Source organism: Triturus cristatus, chromosome 3_2, assembly GCF_964204655.1.
Source record: "Triturus cristatus chromosome 3_2, aTriCri1.1, whole genome shotgun sequence".
NCBI classification, from domain to species: domain Eukaryota; kingdom Metazoa; phylum Chordata; class Amphibia; order Caudata; family Salamandridae; genus Triturus; species Triturus cristatus.
This window is the reverse complement of record NC_140584.1, coordinates 102,109,251-102,127,342: the sequence shown is the minus strand read 5'-3', so window position 1 is coordinate 102,127,342 and position 18,092 is coordinate 102,109,251. Positions and strand designations below refer to the sequence as shown.

General features: G+C 39.3%; 1 protein-coding gene across 1 annotated transcript in view; it reads left to right on the top strand.

Moving 5' to 3' along the window:
• SLC15A2 (solute carrier family 15 member 2) overlaps positions 1–18,092 on the top strand; it is a 452,967-nt gene that overhangs the window by 304,187 nt on the left and 130,688 nt on the right. The window contains exons 15-16 of the mRNA XM_085647327.1: positions 592–673; positions 4,227–4,349. Of these exons, the coding sequence (XP_085503453.1) occupies positions 592–673; positions 4,227–4,349 (205 nt within the window). The remainder of the gene's footprint in view (positions 1–591; positions 674–4,226; positions 4,350–18,092) is intronic.

Below are 18,092 nucleotides of genomic sequence, written 5' to 3'. Positions count from 1 at the left end.
CAAGGATCCCGCAGTGGTGCACTTCCCATCTGGGCTGGCTATAATAATGAAATCCAACAGAGTTGCTCCCAAACGAAGTGCACTCTTTCACAGGCAAATTCATTCATGGGGAGCAGTCTTGGTGAGTTACATAACAAAGCAGTCCAATGCCTGACGTGTTTCGGGATAACAATCCCTTTTTCAAAGGCAGCACATAAGAAAATGCAACAAGCATCTATTTACAATTTATCCCGCAATATGACATAATTATGCACAGGTGAGTACAAGCCAGTGCTGTACGATGCGTTTCGGGATAACAATCCTTTTCTCAAAGGCCGCATGTCAGAAAATGCAGCAAGAATCTCCTACCAATTTCCCCAAATTTGACATCATTATGCTCGGGGGAGTACAAGCCAGTGCTGTGCATCCTTAATATATATAGAGGACCTAGTTTCCATAGTCAAAGAGCTTTTTGATTTGCCTACATCTGTGATGCCAGTTGACGAATCTCCACAAACTTTTCCTAAAAAGTTCAGGCTGTTGCAGGATACATTCTATGACAACGTATTCCTTGCAATGTTCTAATGAAAACTATACCCTATCTCTTTGCAGACCAATTAGAAAGATGGCAGCTGGTATGGTACTTGCAGCACTCGCTTTTGCAGTAGCAGCCGTCATTGAAGTCCAAGTAATGGTAAGCATAAAAGATATATGGGAAATAAGGACTGGTGAATATTAAAGCTTGCAATCCTACAAAGCTTTCTGAAACATATTTTTCACAATAATATGAGAATACACAGCCTTCATTGATAAAAACAAAACTGGAGAAAGTTCTACATGAGGTCTGAGTTTTTAAAAAAAATGCGATAATGACTCAGGAATCGACCACATCCAACACATTTTGTTTAATCTACTTTATAGATACAGATGTCAGTGTGCCAAGATGTAGTGATCAAGAAGCACTGAGAGTTAACTTCAAAATCCATTGATTCATTGAGGTTCCCTATATTTTTTTTAGCTCCAGAAGTATTATTTTATAAAACATTGTGAGGGACAATTTGAAAAGGATATTTGTGACTTACCCATAACAAATAGAAAAGCCTAATGGTTATGTAAGTTCACTGAGTCAACAAGAGCTCGGAGTGGTGTGAATTAATGAAATATGAGTGTTTGATGTACTCACATCTGTGGCACCTCAGGAGGATGCCGTCGGGGTGATCAAGGAAATCCAATGCAAATGTGGTGTACATCCAGTCTGGTGTATTTTGTGCATGTGTGTGTGTGCTTGTGTGTGTGTGTGTGTGTGTGTTGAATCTACTGTGCAAGGGAAGTTCACAAAATGGAAGATGGAGACAGTGTTCAGACAAGGGATGCCGATTGGATTGGAGGTAGGCAATAGCCTGTTACTGATTGTCTTTGAAGTGAATCAGGCTCCTGTGATAGGAAGGAGATAGAAACCCCTTTAAAATGCAAGTTCATTATCTACCCCCTTCCTCCTCTGTTTTCCCCAGAGATATTACACATGTGTTTTGCGTATTTTGTAGGTGAGAGATGCCATGCTCCTTCTGTGTTATTACACTTGCAAGACCTTGTCATGTAACACCTGGCTCCATCCACCTGTCTCTAACATTTACGAACAATGACATGTGTCTGAGTAGTTAGATGTTAGAGAAAACACACTTAGGTGAAACTAGAAAACCAACAACAAGCTAGGATGGGGGTAATACACATTTCTCATCTACAAAAATAGGGAAATATGGGAGGACTTACCCAACATCAAAATTCTAGATATTTCTTACTGACTAGCACCAGATGGTCAATGAGAATGCAGTGGGAGCTGTTCTTGCAAGCCTTGGTCTGTGGCTCCAGGGTCATAAACTTGAACTGTGTCATGCTGCTGAAATTCCAAGAGCCTGCAAAGTGGACAACGAGCTTCCTTTGATCATACCTGACTTCTGGTATGACTTAGGGATCTCGGGGATCCTAGTGCATAGGCACTCAGTGATATTTTTAGTCCTCAATCAGGTTCCAATCAACAATTTCTTCTCCAAGCAACCCTTATCACCTTGTTTCGATGGAGGGTTTTGTGTTAGGTCAGTGACTACCTGAGGAGGTTAGCAGTTACAGCTGCATCACCTACGAAGATGAAGGGTTGCAACCAACATTCTCCCAGGTCAACAAAGCTTCTTTGTCTTCTTTTCCTGAGTGTGATCGACTTGTAAGTGAAGATTGCGTTGCGTGTGCATGCACAGTATTGGTGTGCTGGAGCTATCTGAAACCATTGTCATGTCAGCAAACACAGCCTGCTATGAAGGGTGAGAGCATGCTAGACGTATACAGTTGCAGACAGCATACCATGATGATGTAGGGTGACCCAGGGAGGAGTCCTAACTGCCAGAAGGGGTGCTGCATTGCCCAGAATATGATTTCCAAAGTGCACCAGGACTGCTCTCCAGAAGCAAAAAGAGACTGTAGGAGAGGGATCTGGAAACACTACGGCAGAGGAACTCTCCGGTTTGGTGTTAACTTGCTACTAGTAGTCACTTCCATCTTATTGCCCTATAGTAAATGTGTATGTATCTACTTGCGTCTTTACAAGCAAAGTGTAACACTGATAGTGTTATAGGTTGTATGTCAGAATATTGTATAGAGACATAAAGACATAAAAAATTGTGCCTAATCATTGTTTTCCAAAATATCTTTGCAGCAGGTGTAGACTTTTTATGATTAACTCCAATGGGGCGATATTTAGAACACGCATTAATGTGAAACGATATTTAGACAATGATATTCTGTAACTACACTACAGAATGTAGTATTTTTCTTTGGCTTAAGGTAGAGACTGGTTGGACATTGATTCATTCTGTGCTAATTTATTATTCTCAGTTCAGTTCTCTAACCCTACACCACCTCCCTGAGATAACATAGGATAAATCAGCTTCAGTACCCTGAGGATAGGAATCTTTGAGTGTCACTGGTACTCAGTGTTGGTTCCATGAGTAGGTCATGCCCTGGGACATCAATTGGAAAAGGCCCCAATTGGGATAATTGGTGCCTAGTAACCCCTGTGTTCCACAGAATCCTCAAACCATTTCTCACACCTCTTATTTAACACCTTCCTCTGTCAATCTGTCTAAATAATAATTGTGTAAATGCCCCTAAACCTAGCACACAAACGTACGACAGTATTCAAAAACCATATATACAATTAAAATACTCTAGTGCAATCCAGTAGACATTTTTCTTCTGTCCAGAATTCCCTGTTCAAAAACCAAAACTCTATATTCCAAGGCAGCGACAGTCCAGTATTCAGGCAAGAAAACTATTGAACTCACTTTCCCTTAAGGATGTATTTTTCTGCGTGAAATCTATAAAAAAAAAAAGAGTGGTAGGAAAAGTACCATTTGTGTGCCGAACTGTAAATTGTCAGAACAGCTAACTTAGAATACCAGCTTCAAGAAAGCCTTTGGTGTGCAAAATATGCCTGTGCTTAAATTAGGCGGATTTGGCAAGCCATTGTCATGATGCACAAATTAGGGTTGGGGATTCAATTACCTGTGAGTGCAACCATTTGCTCCAAGTAAGTCATTCTGCCGTAGAGGCTAAACACCCAGGCATGCTCCAGAATAGAGTTTATGGCCTTCCATTTCCAAGAAGAGGCTCATCAAACAAAGGGTGACAAAATCAACATTATTGTGAACCATGCCTAAATGAAATAAAGTTTGTTATGCATGCAAAATATGTTCTTGATATGTTACGTCATACTGAACCAAATTCCCTGAGTAAGGCATAGAGGCTGTACTGTGACTACACTGTAGGACCACCATTTTTTTCAAGAAAAACTAAAGGTAATCTACATTGGTTTGCATTGTATTTTGGCACGTGACATCAATGTATATACACTTATATGGTTATTAATGAATAACTGCAACTGTCTAACATGCTGATCCAAATGCAGTCGTAAGGCAAACAATTTTAGAAGTAGAGAGAAAACTCTGCTACAAGGCTAATCCCAAAAGATGCTCTAGATTAATATTTTGATTACTGCAGCTATACTCAACAGGCACGACAGAGCCCATTAATCAGTGGCATAGGGAGAGCCTTTTGGATGTGGTGTGCAGTTACTGCTTTCCTTGTAATTTGACAAGCAGAAAATATCTAATCTAAAATGATGAACAAGAAATTGACCTGTGGAACAAGAAATTGACCATCTGTTGGTGAAAAAAAACATATGTCTCTTTGTTTAGGAGACCAACATACCTGAACCTGTTAACAACGAATATCTGATTCAGTTCCTGAATTTGGCAAATGGAGACGTTAAAGTGCATACTGCAGGTTCAACCTTTGACCAACCAAAGCTTTATGATAAGGTAAGTGCTGCATGTTGACCTTCAAAAGCACATTTTATTATAAGTAAATTTCACCCTTGAATGTTAAACACGTGTTTTTTTCCGATGAGACAATTGCTATGGTACTGAACACTTCTGAGTAGCAGTATGGTCGTTGTAAGTCAACATTTTCAGTACTGTGTGTGAGAAAATTCAACTAGCAAATAAATATTTGCAGTTTTGCATGTTCGTAAGCACCATAGGCCACACCTGCTGTAGTTTTTCCATGGTGCCCACAGTTTGTTCAAAGCAGAAGCTAAAGGTACGAAAGTAGTTTCTACAATCCCACAATAAAGCTCGAATAACGTAATAACCTAAAGGCAGTCTCAATTAAAAATTACATTCGCTATCCAAACCCAGTTATCTCTCAAATGTATTCGAACATCACAGAAACACTTTGTCTTATTTGAGGCTTGTCATAATGAAGAATTTGATGTGCTTTGGGAATAATGAAGGTGCAGGATACTAGTATTAAACTATTGGAAGGTTAATGAATTGAAAACCAAATGGGAGAAGGCCCTTTTGGGTAGGAATATATACAATTCCACATGAAAAGTATGTCACATGCCCTAAATGTTAAATTACATAGGTAAGTATTTATATTTAAACTACCTAAAATTATAATAAAAAAATAAATAAAAATAAAGCTAAAAAAGGGCATGTATATATTTTGCACATGTACCTTTTTAGCTTTAATTATTTTAGCATTAAATATTAAATATTACTGAAAAAGTGCATGTTTTTTATACACATATGTTTTACATGATTTTCTTAGCTTTAATTATTTTCTAAAATCTATGACATTTATTATTTTTAATACTTTTAAATATATATACTTACCTCTGTAATATTAACATTTAGGGCCACCATATCTTGCAGATGATATTTTGTACTTTACGTTGTAAATATGTAAAGTTGGTATTCTGGGCCACACATTTTTCCTGTGAAATTTTTTCATATCGCAAAATGTTTGATGTCGATAGTATGTCATGCAAGCTTTTGTATACGAAGGCAGGAATCGAAGTGTTCTTGTGATAAAATGTTCTAATTAAAGTGCATGTCTTTGGGGTGAGCTGGAGTTCCACATTGGATTTTTCGTAATAATTAGAGCAAAATTGAATAGACGACTGCATGCAACACCTTAAACAGCAACTGTTATTTTTAACTGTTCGATTAAGATAGTGTGAATAATATATTAATCTTAATTGTCTCATTGCATGTGTTACAAAATACTGAAGAATCCAACTTATCTAGTAACACCTTTTCCTAAAATTTAAGTCGTTTACCCACATTTATTTCTCTTTAAAATTCAACATGATTTAAAATAACAAAGTCCTCTTCCTACTTAATTGTAACATGTTTGAACCTCTCTAAGACCAAATTTATGGTTTTTGGTTCTAATTCACTTAATTGCCCCCACCCTAAACTGGGAGAGGTTGAGTTGGATAGGGTTGCCACGTTTGATTATTTGGGGGTGACCCTTAATGATAAAATGAATTGGGGATCCCATTTGGCAAGGGCAAATCTGAGACTAGCCCAATCAGTGGGGGGTATCCTGAAGGTGTTTAATAACTCTTCGTGTAAACCTCTGGGCCCCCCAATGGAAATTTACAAATCCCAAGCCAGAGGAGGAGCACTTTATGGTGCTGAATTATGGGGATATTCTACCCCCGCTTCCCTCTCATCTATTGAGAATTCCTTTATCAGGAGATTGCTGAAACTACCTGTCAGCACCCCACTAATCCCTCTGAGATGGGATCTGGGTTTGATTCCCATAGAAGAGATTGCCCTGAACCGTCCTCTTCAGTTCTGGAGGCGTCTTTGGTCAACGCCCGAGTTGGAAAGCTATAGGTTTGATCTTGGCGACGTTATGGCAAGGGGAAAATCGGATAAGATCCCCTGGCTTGCCTACATAAAGAACCTTTGCAACCTAATTGGGATGAGGAATTTATGGTCTGCCCCGGAAGTGACCTGCCGTACACTTTCGAAGAACTCATTGAGGGAGGTTTTGAAATCTTTTAGGAAGGGTATCTTACTCCATTCCTCCCTGGGCAGGCTTACTGACACTTTTCTGGATATTAAGTGCAGTCCCCAATTTGAAGTCTTCCTAGACGTGATCCAACCTCCTCTGGCTAAGAAACTTTACATACAGTTTAGACACGGTTCGCTTCCACTGAGAGATCTTACCCATAGATGGTCTAATGTTGCAAACCCCGTTAGCTCGTGCCCCCTATGCTCTGCTACTTGCGAAACAGAGCTGCATGTTGTTCTCTTTTGCCCCTCATATACTATTGCACGGAAAAAGTGGATCATCCAGCTATGCAAGTCTAGGGGTCTTAGGGACTATAAGGAGGTGTTCAGAATTCTGAAATATGACACCACCCCTTTGGTGGTGTTTGCAATGGCTAAATTCCTTCTCTCAATGTGGTTTGCTAGGTCCAAATTTTTGTCTTCTGCTACTCACCCCCCTGATTCAGTACTACCTATATCATCATCTTAGTACTTTGAGGTATTATGTGTATATCTCTGGCCTTGGATTAATTTTAACTTTTTTCCCGTTTCGTGGAAAAGATCTTCTTTTTACTGTGTAAGTTCCATAGAACTGTCTTAATGTTTTAATGGATTCCACTCTATACAATGTTATTTAATCATGTTTTAAATGTATTTATGTATTTATGTCTTTTTATGGTATTTTACCGAAATAAAAGCTTTGACTGACTGACTGTAACATGTTTGTATATTCATATTTTTCCACATCCTCTGTAAACTGAGCTATATTATTATTCTCTGTACGATAGGCATGTGGTAAATAGCAGCATTGAAAGTAGCCTATGTATTTGTTTATAACAGCTTTTCCCAAACTGTGGGTCGTGATCCACTGGTGGTTCACCAGCTGATTTTGGGTGGGTTATGAAAGAGCAATAAATAAAAATTCCTTTACAGTTTCTATTTTGTTGTCACATTTGCTGTACTTCAAAGTCAGAGGTCAAATGCCAGGCTATATTATCTGACATTGTTGCTTGTTGTTTTAACATGGGGATTGGTGTTTTCCTTTTTTTCTCTTGATTGCAAAATGGGACGAGTTTTTGAGTGAACTATGTGACAATCTTACTGGGGTACAAGGAGTTTTAAAAGAAAGTCTGTAGGATATCATTTTTTTTTAACACACAACGACATTTAAAAAACCTGAAAATTAACTTACACACATTTAATAATATATCAGCAGTTAGGAAAGCAAAAATTAAGCACATCTTTTTTAAATTCTGAAATGAGATAGAAACAAAGAATTTAATATGATCAAAACAAATCAAGGCACTTTTGCTTGGTGATGAGCAAATTATAAATGTTAGAAATTGGGTCTCTAGTTGGCATATTTATACACCCTGTTCTAGTACTAACCACAATCCTAGTCATGGTAAGTCACAACACAGTCCTAATTATCCTGTGCTCACCCTCTGGTAGCTTGTCACAGAGCAGGCAGGCTTAACTTAGAAGGCAATATAAAAAGTATTTGTGCAATAACTCGTACAACAGCACAGTGAAAACACAACAAAGGGACTCCACAACAGTTAAGAAAAATAGAGAATATTTATCTGAGTAAAATAAGACCAAACAAACAAAAATCCAACACGTTGATATAGAATTTCGAAGAAATAAATGCAGTAAACCACTTGAAGCAAGTGGTGCTACAAGAGTTACTTTTAGGTTGCGCTGAACCAGGGCAAAGTCAAAATTAGGGCCGGCCTCGTGGAAGTGCAGGCCAACTACAGGACCCACACAGGACCAGGTAAACAAAGTGCCTTCCCTGGTCTCAAGCAATGAAATGCATTGATCTTCTCCATGCAGTGAAGACAATGCATCAGTTCCGATTCACACAGTCTGGTCGATTCGTTGCAGTCAAGCCTCCTGATCAGGACTTCAGATCGACGTTGCTTCATCATTGAACCTTGCAATCGGGTTGATGCATCGAAGTAGAGCCTCACGATTGGGACCTCGGATCGGCGCTGCATCATCGTCAAACCTCACAGTCAAATCCTGCGTCATTGTCGAGCCGCACAGAGCTGAGTCCTATCGGCACTGTATTACCATAGAAGGGCACTGTATTGTTTCCGATCACACACTGGTGACGATGTATCAATTTTGCAGCAAAACAGCTACAGACCCCACCTCTGAGACCTAGAACTTTGAGAGTGCACCTCAGGCAAGAGTAGGGCTCACAGAAGGCAGAGTTCAGTAGCACCATCAGAATTGCAAGAAGTCTTCTGTGTTCCTTCAGAAAACAGGAGGCAAGCCAGCAAGCCCTTCGAGAGCACTTGGAGAGAAAGCAGAGTCCAACTTCCAGCTCTCCTTCAGCAGAGTCAGGGACCAGCAGGGCAGCAAGCAGAAAAGCATCCTTCTAGAAAATCAGTCATGTTGAGTCCTTTGAGTAGCACATCAGTTTTTTCTGACAGAGCTTCAATTCAAGATTCAGAAGTGTCTGATTTTAGATTTCAAAGACCCAGTACTTATACCCAAAAGTGCCTATGATGTAGTGGTTGACTTCAAAGCAGCTCTCTGAAGTGGACAATAATCCCTTTCAACCCATTCCTGTCTGCCAGGCTATCTGTTTGTGTGGGGGGGTAAATCAGTGCTTTGTGTGTGGACAAGACACTACCAATTGAAGTGTGTCACCCCTCCCATTCCCCCTTGTTCAGGAAGACCCTCAGTATGCAGATGAGTGCTCAGAATGCAGATGAGCCTCACCTACCTGTATTTGTGGCTGTCTAGAGGAAATGCACAAAGTGTAGATGTCACCCTCCCCAGACATGTTTTGGAGACCGGCTGTCAGGCACACAGAGCAGTAAGTGCAGAGAAATGTCCACTTCTATAACCGTAATGTTAAATCCAACTTCACCGGTGAGGAGGATTTATCATTACCTTTCCAAACATATAAAACATGAAAAAGCACCTCTTCTTTGATCAGGAATTACAGTTTAAAATTGTATTAAGGAATTCCCAATGCTAGCCTATGAGAGGAGTAGGCCTCACAATATTTAAAAATGAAATAGGCAGTTTGTCAATACTAGGGCATGCAAAACATACCAGTACATGTCTCACCTTTCATTTACACAGCACACTGCCCTTAGGACTACCTAGGGACTACCCTAGGGGTGACTTAGGTGTAATAAAAGGGGAGTTTCCGGCTTGGCAAGTAGTTTTATATGCCAAGTCAGTCGAAGTGGTAGTAAACTGTACACAAAGGCACTGCAGTGGCAGGCCTGAGACAGGTTTGAAAGGCTACCTCTGTGGGTGGCACACTCAGTGCTGCAGGTCCACTAGTAACATTTAAAGTTCTGGCCCTGAGTATATGGTATACCTCTTTACAAGGACTTCCAAGTAAATCAAATATGCCAAACATGTGTAAACCAAAGTTACCAGGTTTAGAGGAGAGAGCACATGAACTTTTGCACTGGTCTGCAGTGGTAATCTGGCCAGAGTCCTAGAGCCAACCAAAAGGAGGTCAGAAACAGAGGATGAGGTAGGCAAAATGTTTGGGATGACCCTTCAGAGAGGGCCATTTTACAACAATGAATATTCTCTGAAACCCCACACCTTCTTATTTGTATGCCATAGAGTTTTATCAGTAAAACTATATATGTACATTTTCAGTGGCCATTTCAATGGAAAATCGGCTGACTGTAAAAGACAGTGCAGTAGCATATGATCATTTTGCCATATATTTGTGTCAGTGTGCTTCAAAACGCACCACCAGTTACATACTACACCGTTACCACTCTCCTGCTGAATCCATGTGCTACACTTTGTGTGAAGCTAGGATTTAAACAAATCAAATGACTTCAGAGATGTAACATTGACATCTGTACCCCTTCCTGAAAATGTTTCCAGCAGCACTGGTGCAAAGATGCTGAACAATGTCTCTAAGCCCAGTTGCAAATCAAAAACTTGAAAGCATTCCTGAGGAAGACTCTGGGTTACCCTTCCAGTATTTTTCTCTGTTGTTTTTTTTTCTTCACAAATCCATTTCAACAGAAACTGTGCTCACTAAACATGATCATAGACAATCATCTTACTTGTGTATAACTTTCACACATAAATTGAGAAATATGGATGCGGCCTCATGGCAACAGTGGCTGATTTAGGATCTGGCGAACCAGGTTCAAGTCTGCTCACTCTCAGCAAATTACTTGATATCCTGTGCTTAAAATAAATGAATTTGACCTTATGTAATGTACTGTGGTGCTCATGTAAAGTGCTCCAATGTCCTTCAACCATGTTTCTTCTATATAAAACTTTATAAAACTATATACCTACATTACTTTTATATGGTTTATATATATGTGATCAAGGCACTTCCTGGTGCCGAAACGCGTAATGCTGCCAAAACGCTATGATGGACGAATGAAATAAAAAAATCTGCACTTTACCCGTGGTCCGTGCTCCTTGTATGAATCTGAGATGCGTGGGAGTTACTCTGATATATATATATATATATATATTCACTGAAAAAACCATAGGTTTCAGGTACGTTATAGTTAGGAATTAGCATTTAAAAAACCTTAAAAATTCACTGAAAAAAACAAAGGTTTCAGGGGCGTTATAGTTAGCTGGACTTTTCACTCGTACAAAACCATTGAAATTCCCCCGTTATAGTTAGTTCAGCTAACTATAACTCGCGCGCCCGCAATGCACTGCTGATGACGTCACATATTACATCACTCATGACATGGTCAGTGACATCACTCATGACATCATGCATCATGCGCTGTGTGGTGTATTGTGCTGCTGCAAACCCTGATGCCTGCCCTGTAGGGTCAGTTTGGTGCACCTCTCCATGTCCCTCCTGTCCTCTGTTATCCCAGTCCATGTCCCTACCCCAATTCCTCCTGCCTACCATGATCCAATGTACCATACTTGCGAACATTTTGAACATGGTAAGAGGGAGATTTTGAAAAAAAACTGGGGTATTGATTTTCATTGAAAAAGAGGAGATTGTAGACAGGAGACAGATCAAATAAAGCCCATTTGAGCTTAAAAACATTGGACGTTTCCTGGCTGAAACGGGTCTGTTGGCATGTATGGTTGTACTGCCACTGCCTCTTCCTTCTGCCCACAATGGACTATTATATTATATTATATTGCCACAGCCTCTCTTGCCAGTCCTGTATTGTTGGTTTGTTGCCCCTGCCCCCATTTCCACTGCCCTCCATAGTCTGTTGTGCTGCCACTGCCCTTCCTGCCTGCCTCTCAACATTATCCCAATGAACAACTAGATTGCTAACATTCTATATTTATTACAAAAGTGTGGAACGCCTGACGTCATCTTGATGTAATCAAAACTGTAATACCTAGAGTATTTCCTTTAGAAATTACATATATGAGAGGGTCTTATTTGCATTAAAATTATGGTTAGTGCTCTAAAAAACTAAAATGAGGACATATTTTCTGAGTTTTCAAATAGCGACAAAGAACTTTTAAATTATTTGTAATCTTTATGTTTTTTTATCCAGTTGACCACTTGATTAAATGTTGCACCTAGGGGAGAGGATGTGGTGTTACTTCCAGAGCTGCAGACTTTGCAACTGGGGAACCAGGTTGGAGTTTCTGCTTCATCTCAACATTCTGTGATTCTGGTCAAATCACTTAATCTCCCCATGGCTACAACCAAAATGAATTTGATCTTGTGTGATGTAACCAATGCTCATGTAAAGCACTCCAATAACTGACTAGTCTGCACTATATAAAACTGCAAATACACAAAAAAATAAGTGTTTTGCACACTTCTGTCATTGGGCTATACTTGGGCTACATCTGGGTGATATTTGGGCTACATTTGGGCTCTTTTGTCTCTGGTGGCCATCTTGGGAGATTTATTTGTTATGAAATTTCCTCATTTACTGCAGTCTCCTCAGTAGGAAATACTTTCAGTTTTTTACTTTGGTTCCATCAAGAAGGCATTCAGATGTGTCACACATTTGCCATAAATTCTGAATGTTAGCACTCTAGTTGCTCATTAGATCACTGAAGTAAAGCTACTGCTCACCAGGGAAGTCTGCTGCTGGTATTCAAAGTGCATGTTTCAGTCTGCATGTCAGAATTTTTTTATGAAATAGAAGAGGATTTGAGAAGTCAAAATGTGCCCTAATTTTTCTTTCTGCAGCACTAATCATAATTTCTATGGCAAAATGAACCCCCTCATTTTGTTCCTTTGTAAATTAAATATGTTGGTACCACTTTATTCCAATCAAGATGGCTTCAGGTGTGCCATACTTTTGTCATAAGTAAGACTGTTAGCGCTCTAGTTGTTCGTTAGAACACTCTGGGATATTCTGGCATTGGGCTATACTTGGACTACATCTGGGTGATATTTGGGCTACATTTGGGCTCTATTGTCTCTGGTGGCCATTTTGGGAGACTTATTTGTTATGATGTTTCCTAATTTCCTCATTTACTACAGTCTCCTCAGTAGGAAATACTTTCAGTTTTTTACTTTGATTCCATCAAGAAGGCAATCAGATGTGTCACACATTTGCCATAAATTCAGAATGTTAGCACTCCAGTTGCTTATTAGATCACTGTAGTAAAGCTACTGCTCACCAGGGAAGTCTGCTGCTGGCATTGAAAGTGCATGTTTCAGTCTGCATGTCAGAATTTTTTAATGAAATAGAAGAAGACTTGAGAAGTCACTCAAAATGTGCCCCAATTTTTCTTTCTGCAGCACTGATCATACTTTCTATGGCAAAATGAACCCCCTCATTTTGTTCCTTTTTAAATGAAATGTTTTAAGAGTTACCACTTTATTCCATCCAAGATGGCTTCAGGTGTGCCATACGTTTGTCATAAGTAGGACTGTTAGTGCTCTAGTTGTTCTTTAGAACACTCTGGGAAGCTGCAGTAGAATAAAAAGGAATCAACTGACAGTCTCTGCCCTTGTTGGATGTACATGTTTTACTGAGAATGTCAGACTTCATTCTCACATGACTGAGAAAGATAATGTGAATTTACAGAAAATATGCTCTCAGTTTAGCTTATAGATCACCTTCCAAACCTCTGTGGAAAAAGCATGAGAAAATAGTTTTCTCTCAAACATGATTCATGATATCACAGCAGAAGACTTTTTCATATGGTAAAATCACCTTAGAACACACCACAATTCCTAAAATGAGTATGGTACCATCAACAAATGATTTATAATGTAACTAAAGTCTTAAAACCTTCTATTAACTGCAATGCTTTTTAATGAGGTGCTATCATGTATATTGGTCCCAAGATGGCTGCCAACACTTCTTGGATGAAGTGCTGACAGCCAATCAGATCTCACGATGAGATGTGTGGTTAGGCTCCGCCCAGATATATATGTGATTTTACTTTTGATTTTCTCAGGAACTACTGAACGGATTTACACCATTTAAGCAAAAGGCACGAGTCTGAACTGAGGACTACCTCTTTGCCAAATTTGATGTAATTCCGTTCAGCACTTTGGGCTGTACCTTCGACTAAAGGTCCTATGGGAAAATGCATGGGGAAAACGCGTTTTGGGACCCCCCTTTTTTCTCAGCCCCCGCTTGACGAATCATCCCGAGACTTTCAGGGTAGGAGCTGAGCGGAGCGCCCCATTAGTTTTGAAAATTTCACAAAGATAAGTCAACCGGTGCCAAAGTTATTCAAAATAGAATTTTCAGATTTCCTATGGGAACTCGGTCCTAACTATAACTATCTACTGGCGACCGCCAGTAGATAATTATCTACTGGCGGTCGCCAGTTGATAGTTATAGTTAGGATCGTGTTTCCATAGGAAATCTGAAAATTCTATTTTAAATAACTTTGGCGCCGGTTGATGAATCCTCGCGAAATTTTCAAAACTAATGGGGCTCTCCGCTCAGCTCCTACCCTGAAAGTCTTGGGGTGATTCGTCAAGCGGGGGGCCGAGAAAAAAAGGGGGGTCCCAAAACACGTTTTCCCCATGCATTTTCCCATAGGACCTTTAGTCGAAGGTACAGCCCGAACGGCTGAACAGAATTACTTGAAATTTGGCAAAGAGGTAGTCCTCAGGTCAAGGAAGTGCCTTTTGCATATATGGAGTCAATCTGTTTAGTATTTCCTGAGAAAATAGCCTTTAAAAGCATAGAAATATCTATAAGCGCGCACCGTGCGCGCACCGTGCGCGCACCCTAACGTGCGCGAGCGTAATTCTGATTGGTTGTTACATGTCAGTCAACGTTCGAATCGGTCAAAATCAGGAAGTGTCGGCCGCCATTTTGTTTGTTTTGGGTGCGAGAGTGAAAAAGAGAGGTGGCGAACGTGAAAAGGGGGCAGGGTAGAGAGTTCCTGACCCCCTAGCCTTTGTCATGGGGTCCCTAAAGGACCCCGAAGGGTGAAAAAACATTTCAATTTTTTTTTTTTAAATATTGCGAGGTGCGCGCACCGTGCGCGCACCGTGCGCGCACTGTGAAAAAACTTTACAAAAAAAAAATAATACATACATAACTTAGCATTTAAAAAAACGTACAAATTCACTTAAAAAACCATAGGTTTCACACATGTTATAGTTAGGTGGACATTTCACTCGTAAAAACCAATGAAATTCCACCGTTATAGGTATTTCAGATAACTATAACTCGCGCGCCCGCAATCCACTGCTCATGACATCACATATTACATCACTCATGACATGGTCAGTGGCATCACTCATGACATCACTGATGACATCATCCTTATGATAGAGTTGCGGTTGCGCGAGTTATAGTTATCTGAACTAACTATAACGGTGGAATTTCATTGTTTTTTTACGAGTGAAATGTCCACCTAACTATAACATGTGTGAAACCTATGGTTTTTTAAGTGAATATATATATATATATATATATATATATATATATATATATATGTGTGTGAATGTTATACACACGGAGGATGATTTTCTATGATCATGTTTAATGAGCACATTTTCTGTTGAAATGGATTTGTGACGTGAAAAAAAAACAGAGAAAAAAAAAAGATACATATATATATTCACACACACACATTTCAGAATACACCACTGGGCCCCATTTTAACACAGAGATGGATATATGGCCTTACCTCGTAGTCTGCTGCAGAAAGGGTTTTTGAAATTTTCTAAAATCACTAATTTCTATTCCAAGATTTTTCAGAAGCCTTGTGATTTTAGTGAACAGATGCCACAGGCCAGCCCCCCTTCTCTCAAAAATGTTCCTCCTTAAATGCAGTTTACCATCTGCCCTTTTTTGTATCACTACCGGGGCTAATCGGGAAGCCAGCTCAGGAATGGAACCTCCACAAGGCCTGTATTTTACACTTTGAGCTGCTTCCAAAATATCCTTAAATAGCGATTAAAACGTAAGCAGTTTACTTATTTTATTTTATTAAACATAGGGACTCTTCAATGCCCCCATATTCTCATCTTTTCCAATCTATTTTGAGACTGCTTCTGCCCGTGACCTTCTCTTTCTCTCACTCCATCTCCTTCTGGTTGTATGTCGTTACAACGCATTCCGTTGCAACGCATGCCTTTACCACACATGCGTTACAACTGAATGCTTTTTCAACGCAAAACCTTTACCACGAATATTCCTTTACCACGCATACCTTTACAACGATTTTTGTTGTAAATTTATGCATGGTAAGGGCTTACTCTTGGTAAAGGTAAGAACCCTCCCCTATACCCTTTCGTGACCCGCCTGCCCCAATCCTTCTTATATTTACCCCTGCCCTTAACCTTCAATCCTTTTTTTTTCTTTTAAACAACATTTTTTTAAAATTAAAATTCCCCTTACCTCTTCAGGTTGTCTCCTCTCCATCCTCTGTGGTGACGTTGTACGTCGTAAAGAGGAAGAAGAAGTTTCTTTCTGTTTTCTCTCAAACGACGCTGATTGCCTGCACTTGTCAACGTGACATCAGGTGAGCCCCCTTTTTTTCCCACTCCTTTTTTTTATTTTTGGGGGGAGACCCCCCAAAACCCCTTTTTCTCATTTTAGCATTTACCACACATGCCTTTACTACGTATCTCGTAGTAAAGGTATGCGTGGTAAAGGCTTTCGTGGTAACCACGCATGCGTTGCAATGCATGCGTGGTTAAGGTTTGCGTTTTAGTGGCTGTTTCCCCTCCTTCTCTGCACTCAAGCCTTGCCTCACATTTGAACTTTGTTTTTTTGGGCTACCACTAGTCTGTACGTATGCACTCTAAGCGCAATGCTCTACAATACTGTGTGGCTGTAGTAAAGTCTATCACAAGGCAGAATGCTGCTGCAACTGTAAGCTTGTTTTAGTGGACCTTTTTATGTTTTAGTTTCGAAATAACAAACTTACTTTGGCAAACTCATTTATCTGCTAATTTTGGAACATTTACATTCAATTAAGTTTTACTCAGTTGTCTTTACTTGTTCTTGTACAAGGTTCATTGTTAGTTGCAAGATACTAGCTTTCTTTTTGAATTTATATCCTTGACTCGCCAGTATGGTGGCTATTGTGGAAGTTGATAGAATGGGGCCATATCACATGCAAGCAGATCTCCTCCTGTTCCTCACTTCAACCCTCAAAATTAAGGAAATTAGGTGACTGCAGACCCAAGCTAAGTTATGTAAGCTGAAGTTCCCTCCTCTTTTCCCTATCAGAACTAATTTGCTGAAGGTCATACAGGGAAATGCCAAATGAGGTGAATATTCGAGGTAAAACAGGAAGCTTGAGAGGATTATGATTCTATTTTATTGGACTGGGTCATGCAGGTAGAGACCCCCTCCTTCCTATTGTTTTCAGGCAATTGGTCTCTGGTTCCCAGAAAGGTTTGGGGAAAATACAGTGGTTTTTAGGTAGGAAAAAAGCAACTCGAACATGTTGGAAGTTATCCTTTTCAAACGATTCAAGAGCTGCTTGTCCAAATTATTAGTACAAATAACCTTAAATGAATTAAAAAATATTAAATGTGCCTACCTATTTAAGTACTAATAATATGTAGGTTCATAGATGTTTAAACACAATTTTATTTGACAAGTTTGGTTTATCACTCCTATAAACAATATTGAACATTTTAGAAGCACTTTTACAATGTTTTATGGTCCAAAAAGTATTTCCAACTTTTTAAACACGAGTTGGTTAAACATCCTTCCTAGCCTTTTTAAAACTTTAAATAGTAAAGTAAGTTTTTTTTAAATTCCTGCACAATATGTCTAATTTTAACTTGAAAGCAGTTTTGATTTTGTCTTCTAAAAAGATTAAAAAATATACAATAGTTTAGGAACTAAATCAATGTCTTAGAAATAGCCAGAGACTCTTATAGAGTATTCTGGAATTTAACATTTCCAAAATAATTTTAGGCTACTTTTATCTGTTGAGAAATATCCTAAATAATTTTTTGCATTGGTTAAAATAAAATTCCAGCTTAAGAAATAATCCTAATAGTTTTTTTAGCTATTTTTAAGTTTTTGGAAAACCTAAGAAAATTCCTGAAACTTTTTAACTATTACCAATTTTCATAACTCCTGTGTTAATTTAGAATTATTGAATCAACTATTTGAACTTTCAGGAAAACATAGGGATTCTGGAGTGCATAAGCATGGTGTGCGCCTGAAAGTAGAGCAATGATTGTCCTTTCCCAGATGACCTACAAGCACTGTCAATATTGTGATGAAATGACCCTGTATGATGATGGAGGGCATCCCGCAATGCCACAGGGAAGAAAACTTCAAAGCAAAGTAAAGGTATGTAAGGTAA